General features: G+C 47.1%; 1 protein-coding gene across 3 annotated transcripts in view; it reads right to left on the bottom strand.

Annotated features, from left to right (window-relative positions):
- Positions 1 to 1,873: 1,873 nt before the first annotated feature.
- Positions 1,874 to 8,648, bottom strand: part of LOC126426418 (CARD- and ANK-domain containing inflammasome adapter protein-like) — a 194,226-nt gene continuing 187,451 nt past the window's right edge. For all 3 annotated transcript variants that reach the window (XM_050088336.1, XM_050088337.1, XM_050088335.1), the window contains one exon: positions 1,874 to 2,775. In XM_050088336.1, coding sequence (XP_049944293.1) covers positions 2,277 to 2,775 — 499 coding nt within the window. In that variant the 3' untranslated portion in view covers positions 1,874 to 2,276. The remainder of the gene's footprint in view (positions 2,776 to 8,648) is intronic.

The raw sequence follows: 8,648 nt of genomic DNA, 5'->3' as shown, positions 1-8,648 counted from the left end.
CCTTTTATGCAGAAAGAGTAATTTCTCTTGTTACCCAAACATGTTTAGGCACCTCTGTGCCATACCCAGTGGACATCTGATTATTGTAAGCTGTAGAAAGTGAACATATTTTATGTTTTAATTGATCTAACAAAGACAGGCCTAAAGAAAGTTTTTTTTTCTTCTTACCGTGATTTTTACATTACGCAGTTTGGCAGGACTATCTGTATGGTGTCCTGCACTGCACACCTCTTGATTATTCAGCGACGTAATTTTGGCGTCAAAACATTTAGCGTATACATGTTATTGCTCAATTTTTTTGCGACATCATTCTTTTTGCGTTCTGAGGGCACTGCAGACACAAACACACGTTGTGTTTGCTAAAGCGGTTAGCGTTCAACTCTTCTCGAGAGTATTTGGCGACGAATTTGAATTTTGTTTACACTATCGGTCTCTCTCTCTCTCTCTCTCTCTCTCTCTCTCTCTCTCTCTCTCTCTCTTTGTGCGCCAGTTTCTTTTCTCTCTACTAATTTGTTGGTTTAATTTCTGGATCATATGGGACTTGCCTCTGGTATATGTTTTATTGTGTGTAGCTGCTTTGTGTGATGGTGTTTGCTTACGGATGTTCTGTTCAGTCTGTGGAGTCCGAATCTGAAGCTTGTGCGCCACCGGGTGATTCGGCAGTTTGTGAACGGCGATGCTTCGTGGCTGTCGGTTTCCCGAATATTGTGAAGCCATGGGTGTTGTTCCTTTATTATACTGCGATATTCAGAAAATTTAGTGTGTTTTATGTTTCCGTTTGTAGCCTGGTGTGAATGTGTGGGTCTCAGTTGTTTGTCTCGCCGTGTAGCGGTTACACACGTGACCGCCTGCTGCGCCACAGGTGGGCCCTGGCGGCCGATGCTGACTGAGGGGAAGTTGCAGGTCCGTCTCGCAGCCGAGTACTGGAGGCTGGCGGGCGCGAGTCTCTGTCGCGGCCCCACGGCTGGCTCGCGAGCCCTCACCCCAGCCACTCACCGTCACGCCGCGCGGCGAATCCGCTGCCGGCGCATGCGCGGGGAACGCCTTCCCGCTCGCCGCCGCCACTGCTGCTGTATTCTGCACTGTTCCCTTAGCTGCAGCGTCACATTGAAACCTGAAATCTGGAAAAATAAGTTGCTGTCGATAGGGAAAGCAACCTCACACGCTGAATCCAGCCAGTTCACTTTCGACGTCAACATTTTATGAGTCTTTCACATCGCTTGACACTTTATAAGAACCCCCTCTGTGCACACTGGACATGTATCTCTTCCCTATGTGTAACCACCAGGTATTCGCTTCAGGGCAGCACTGTTGTCAGAGGAACCGTGTTTTAAAAGTTAGTTGTCGTAGTGCGTTTCGTTTTTGAAATCCCCGCTGCTCGTTCCGTCAATTTTATTAAACGCCGTAGACTCAGGTGACGAAAGTTAGGAAATAACGACACGCTCATGTACAGATGGCGACACTATGGGAAAGTGTGTAATTTACATCGAGAGTCAGATCTACATTTGAATTAACGTAACAGCAAGTCGCTCATTAGAATCTCACCAGCAGTTGGAAGCACTTGCTCGATTAGTGGGCCAAAGTAGAGAATTTTATTTATTTTAGTTTTCGTCATAGTGTCACCTCTACGAATGTGCCTGATGTGTGACTCATTCCGTGTGCAGTGTTGCCTGGTATGTGGTGTAACTCTTGCTACCAATGTGAGGCTGCAATTAAAGGCGGCAAGTATTTGCCTACTGCAGATACATAAGTGAACTCGGCGTGAGATCGCAACAGAAGACACATTCTGAGTGAACGACTTGTGTGCCAGTAATCTGAGTATGGTGCAGTTTATGCTGGTGTAACATAGCACCACGCACGCTAGCAGCATACAGTTTCCAGTAATCAGGTAATGCTGTGGTCTGGTCCGAACAACGAACGTTAGTGCAGCTGCGTGATGTGGTAGACAACCAACAATATTGCGCCATTCGTGTCTTCAAAGAGATTGAGTGCTGACGTTATCTTGAGAGAGACAGGTGGTGCTTAGTAATAGTGCAGTGTTTATCAGTTGTTACTCAGCTTTTGCAAAAACTGATCGTGAAGTATTTTACAGACTGAAGGGCTCCTCACGTTAGTTTACAGGTATCTCTCGTCGTTGTCCCGGTGTTACCAGAGTTGTCATACGCAGCACAAAATGGTATGTACAAATAAATGAACAAAGGATTGATTTTTTGTATTCTTTATTTGAAAGACCAATGCATATGGTGTAACTGCTTGTGCTTCCTGAATGCCGTATGTCAGCGTTGTGTCAGCATATCCACCAGCTCCTGGTTTCCCCTCTCCCTGGCGAGGTACAGGGGTGTCCAGCCATCCTTATCCCGGGCCCCCCTGTCCGCCCCCGCCAGGAGGAGCTCAGCCGCCGCCCCTGCGTGGCCCTCCTCTGCCGCCAAGTGCAGCGGCGTCTGCCCCAGCCGATCCCTCGCGTTGAGGTCAGCAGAGGCGGCGACCAGCAGCCGCACCACACCAGCGTGGCCACTCACTGCAGCCCAGTGCAGGGGCGTCTGCTGCTCCAGGCTGGTCCTGGCGTCGACCTCCGCGCCGGCGCCGACGAGGCAGCTGGCCGCCGCCACGTGACCCCTGCCTGCTGCCCAGTGCAGGGCGGTCCAGCTGCTCCCCCACTGCTCCTCCCTCGCCCCCACGTCCGCCCCCGCCGCCAGTAACTCGCGCAGCTGCTCCACCGCGCCCTGCTCGGCCGCCTCTATCAGCCTCCTCCCTCTCTCCTGTTGAGAGAGGCTCCTGCACAAAACATCGACACTCTCTCACTACTACTACTACTACACACACACACACACACACACACACACACACACACACCGAATGAAAGAAACCATCACAGACGCGAAACTTCCAGCAACCCTCAATGCACTTCTGCCTAGCCATGAGTTACAAATGTAGAAATCTTCCCTCTACGATACAGATCAACCAGCGTATGACAGACACATACCAGTATCCGACTATTGAAATCTGCAGCCGCTTCCCGTTAAAAAATTAGTGCACTGCATCTCATTACCAGCTGTTTTAAATTTTTCTCCTAATTCACTCTGAGGAGTCACCTCCTGTGACCTCAGCATCGTGCTGGTAATCGATCTTTGAGCTTCAGAGAAACACACCTCTAACGGTTACTTGTGTGTGGAGCAATCCCTTCCGACACTGGGCAAGAAAACACAGGCAACTAATGGCATCTCTGAGTACAGAAATACAACTTCCTCGTCTGTTAACAAAACGTAGATCGCAACACAGGCCAGACCACATCGAAGGAAAGGCTTAAATTCTCCAGTACACCTGCAGTATGTGTTGTTTAAAAACCGTATCGGACGGAATGTATGCGCCAATTGTGGATGAAGTTGTACACGAACACGCATTGACACGAACAGGCATCCGCTTTTATATTTCTAAGAGATACGGGAACGCTGACGTATGATTCCTGTTCCCGTGTTAGTGCAATTTACTCCGTAATGTCGTGTCTTTCTGGACAGGGCAGTCGCTGAGGTGGGAGTGAGCGGCGGCAGGCTGTGTGGCCAGACTGGGTCGCCGGGACAGCACTGCGGAGCGGAGAGGGCGCACGACTTGACGGACACACTGTACCGCGTCCAGGGCAGAGGGCGGCCAGGGCAGGCGACCCTCACAAGCGACGCCCCCTACCGCCTGTTGGCGACTGTCCGACACATTTCAGTATGTGCTCAAAGTATTTAAATAAAGTGTATTCCGTCTACGTACAATTGCGAGTAGTTTGTAATTTCGACCTGAGACCAGGTGTTTCACCGTCAGGAAGCAACCGCGTGCCTTCGAGCAGAGACCAGGTCGAATGTTAGGCTGAGCCGTGCGACAGCCGTGTCTGCACACGCAGGCGGCTGTGGCGTGGCGCACGCGAGCTGCAGGGAGGGCCGAGCGTCGGCCGGGCTGCCCCCTGTACTCGGCTGGCTCGCCTGCAAGGGCTGCCGCCGTCTTCTCTGATGGCCGCACGGCCGCAATTGACACACTTCGGCTGCGGGAAGGTAGTCGGCGCTACACCAGAATATTTTTAATAATGTGGCATCCAATAGATCGATATTTACTAAAATGTTGATACCGATTCTCGACATCTTGAAAAAAATGTGTGTCGGTGGACAAAATATCGCGACACTCCTGCGTATAAAAATAGCTGCACATTGTAAATATACTGCTGGTTCTAGAGTTGTGGAACTATCGACTTATTATTACATGTTCTGTACATCAACAAGCTATACAGCGTGTATACATGCACAAGGGGAAAAAAGTTCACGCATTTTTCCTCGGCTTCTCGGTTAAAAATAGACTTTCTCCCGGGTCAAAATACACTTTTTCCGTGTTAAGCGACAATATACTCTTCCTCCCCACTGTAAAACTCATCACTTCTTTGATTGTTGTACCGACGTAGAATTCCCAGCACTTTAGGAAACTAAATTCAGCGGAAAAAAAAAACCTTTTGCAAGACCTTTGATGTCGTGCATATGTTCCTATTATGGGGGTATACATTCGGATTCCCTCAAACACCGCATGTTACTTTCCAATGCATTGAAATCGAGATTGCGGTGAGCTTCTGTAAGCCAGCCATAGCTCAAGTCACGTGATCTCGCCAGCTGATGACAGCACACGACACGCGATGTAGTCAGCCAACAGCAACATCACTCGTAAGTAGCGCCAACACGCAAATAAGAAAAGTTGACAGTTTAAATCAATATACACAGCATTCACATATAATGTTTGTCTCAAAGATTAATAAGCTGCAAGAGAAGCTTGCACATATAATCTTGATCTTGTTTGCGCGTGTTACACTTCAACACATCACACAAACGTGTCAGTAAAATTTTTAATAACGCGATAAATGTCTGATCTTATGGACTGGAAATCCTTCTAAACGGTCCTCCTCAAAGAGTTATTTTTAAATGAGAGTCAAACGCTTTGTGATTTAATAAATTCATCGTACATTCTCGCACACAGTCCACCTCGCGTAAAAGGAAATTTGCTTTGAATGTAACGCTTGTCGAACCACCATTCGCAGTATTTTCCCGCGACCTGCTAGAAATATGAGGTTCGTTTGAGCAGCTGACAGAGAGCGCCAGGTGGAAGGAGTCACCGCGCTTGCGCAGCTACGATGACGCAGGAGGCCCTCATGTTCCTACGTGTGAAACACTCTGAAAGATCTTACATTATGCTACGAAAGAAACAAGACATCACAGGATTGCTTCAAGAGCATCCGGATTTCGTGCACCACGCTAAAATGCACAATTCGGCTTAAAGCGCGCATTCCTAAGTCGAGATTCCGATGTTAATTTTCTTGCAGCACCAGTACTGCATTACATCATGTTTAGTTCTTTATTATGCCATAATGCCATAAGTGCACTTGATGCGCAGCGAACAGTTGAAACTAGGCAATAGTGTGAAATTAAACACTTTGTTTCAAATAAACTGACTGCCTGAGCGGAAAAGATTATTAAAAGCCCAATCTCTTTAGCGAACCTTGAAAAATAACTTGATTCTTCTGCAAAGCGATTACTTCTTGACTGTCAGAGAGGTGGAAATAAAATCTGAAACTCTTAACATACTTTAGCCTTCCTTGATTATGCGAACGTATTTTAACTCAGTTGATAGCTCCCTGTCACAAAAATCCGTTTTCTTTTAATTTAACGTGAGAGCAATAAACGAGGAGGAGACAGTAAAACCGCTGAAGGTATACACAGGCCACGTGGAGGCGACCCACCCGCCCACCACAGCTCGGGCTGCTCTCTGCACCAGCCCCGGGTCCACCGCATTTCCCAAGGGCGGCGACGGCAGACGGCGGCTCCCAGCCACACTTCTGTAACCACAACAGGGAGCTGGGACTGCTCACACGCCACTCAACTGCGCATGCGCGAGAGGCAGCCCGCAACTGTTCACACGAAGCCAATTCAAACAGTCGTCACGTCACGCTCGTCGGAGGCAATTTGCTGTTATCGATCACTGCACAGTGTTCCTAAAGCCTTCGACACACTTTGCTGTTGCCAGAAGCTTGTATGAGCACTGTGTTTTTTTGTTGTATGTGGCGCATTTCCTTCCCAACTAAACTTTTATTTTCGATTCTTTTCTGTCGTTCATGTTTTGTTGCTGCAGTATTATTCTGCAGTAGCAGGATGAGAGAATTGTTCCTCACCAATCAAAATGACAAAAATTTAACTGAAAACTAAAACAACGAAAACTTCCCGCAATTCTAAACAATTCCCGGTTTCCTGACACATCAAAAAATTCCCGGGTTTTTCGCGGATCTCCCGGGTCGTATACACCCTGAGCTAGCACCCTGCCTATCCCCTTTAGAGCAAAAATTTAAAGCAGAACGTTGGACGTTCAGGCATACCGATAAACACTTCGCTAAAAACGGTACCTGCACGCAGGTGGCACAATGAAAGGCATGTGATGGGTCCATCGTCCGCTTTAGTCACACATCGGGTTTGTCCGGAACACTTCATGCCCGCTTCCCTGTTCTTTCATTTCTGCAAACCCCAGCGACCTACCAGCTGCGTTCTCTTCACCGTGAACCACCATCACCTAGTCGATTAGATCTGAAGTCATTCATCCAAACATACTCAACAGAAAGTTGCTGGCAGATTAAAATTGTGTGCCGGACCGAGACTCGAACTCGGGACCTATGCCTTTCGCGGGCAAGTGCTCTACCGACTGAGCTACCCAAGCAAGACTCACGACCCACCCCCACAGCTTTAATTCCGCCAGTACCTCGTCTCCTACCTTCCAAACTTCACAGAAGCTCTCCTGCGAACCTTGCAGAAGGATATTGCGGAGACATGGCTTAGCCACAGCCTGGGGGATGTTTCTAGAATGAATTCTATGTACTCAACAGGTTCTTTTGCTATTGACTGGTGACTGGCCACTGATGTAGAATTACTACACAAGACAAACGACTGCTACATCGGAATAATGATGATGTACTTTTCACTGCGGTTTGACTTGGGTTTATTCGTATTTGCATCATAGTGGTGAAATATTGCATTGGTTTCCTTCAGCATAGTTGTATATGCTTCACGGTCATCAGGCGTGTAGTCTTCGAATGCTACGTTTTTTTTCGGGTTAGCAGTTTCATGAATTCATTGCTGGCACTGAAAACTGCTACCTTTGACAGAAATAGTGTCATTGTTAAACGTTAGTTCGGAACCGCCCATGTAGTGCTTTCGACTGTCAAATCTTAAGCCAAATACTGTACGACGACACCACCCAAGCATTTTGATACTTTCAGCCCAACATAATGTGTTGTTTAGTTTCTAACAGCCTTCATGTCCTCCCGGTCTTCTTCCTCAATTTGCTGCAACGCAGGCTCAAGCCTCTTACGTGTCTTTCGCGTGATCGGATCATCATCGACAAATAAACTTCTTTCAAAAGGTTATTCCTCAGTTGTAGGCGGAATAGGACACACATTGTCATAATTCCCTTCCTAAGGAACTAGCTCTTTCAACCTCTCGATTTTTCGCTATAGCACCAGTAACTTCTTTCTCTAAAGCATTCAGTTTATCCGTCACAGGCTGGATGCCTTTCTTATACTCCTCGTATTCTAATATCGGCTTCGTCTTCCACTCGTTGAACTAACTCTTCAGCTGTTCAAACGTCCTGTTTTCTTCGCTCGTTTAACAAGCTTTTAATCGTACTTTGCAAATATATTTAAGGAGAAATTTTAAAGTCTCACGTTTACTGTGATTTTTATCGTCGATAAACCGTAAGAATTTAACAGAATTCGATATCGTCAACGTCACAGCCATTGACATTCTTGTAACCTTTATATATCTTAAGTGTGCCTTTCAGCGTTTCATAGTCCTCGTAATTCGGCACATTGTTGTATCTATCTGCTGAAAATCTTACACTCGCAATCGAGCTCTAGATGTGTTTTATATCCATTTATTGTATTTACGTGCTAGCATTTGTAATTTTGTACAAATGTCCTCCTTAGTCGGCAAGTCTTATGACCCACTGGCGAGATTATAGAATTAGATGAACAGAATAATCTCTCGTTCGAGGCGAAAGATGTATGTGAAGTTCTCGAGTATGCAAATTCTAGACACGCCTTGAAAGATAATGTTAGAGAAAAAGATACCTCTCAATAAAAAAAAATTGTAGTGTAGCTGTAAGCGGCAAATTTTGTCAATGAAACCGGACTCCACATGTTAGTGCTAAAGTCAACAATGCCTCTCACTGTTAAATTTAGCGATTGGGTGTTTGACGAAGTCTTTCCTTCCATTAGGGCGGGCGCACAAGGGAGAACTTTTGTCGTGCAACTGTCTCGCCTTCTGCACAGAGTCTGTACAATCATATGTAAGAGCGCACACACACACACACAGCGACTACCCAGAGACAACTTTCCAGTTGCTCCGGCCGCCGACGGAAGGGCGAACCAACTGCCCCCCCCCCCCCCCCCCCCCTTCCCCACAGGATACACGAGCGCGTGTGCTCAGCCGACAACGCAGTCGCCATCTCTGCTGCCTGCAGTTGGAAACTTGCGAGTTCGTACACTGGCTGTTGTGAGGGACAAAGACATCGATAGTGAACTGATCGTAAATGAAGTAGAAAACAGGCCTGCACTGTTCAATATAGAAATTTTGAAAGATTATTCT

Source organism: Schistocerca serialis, chromosome 11 (genome assembly GCF_023864345.2).
Source record: "Schistocerca serialis cubense isolate TAMUIC-IGC-003099 chromosome 11, iqSchSeri2.2, whole genome shotgun sequence".
In the NCBI taxonomy this organism is placed as follows: domain Eukaryota; kingdom Metazoa; phylum Arthropoda; class Insecta; order Orthoptera; family Acrididae; genus Schistocerca; species Schistocerca serialis.
Note: the sequence above shows the minus strand (reverse complement) of the source record. Positions and strands in the feature narration are given on the sequence as shown.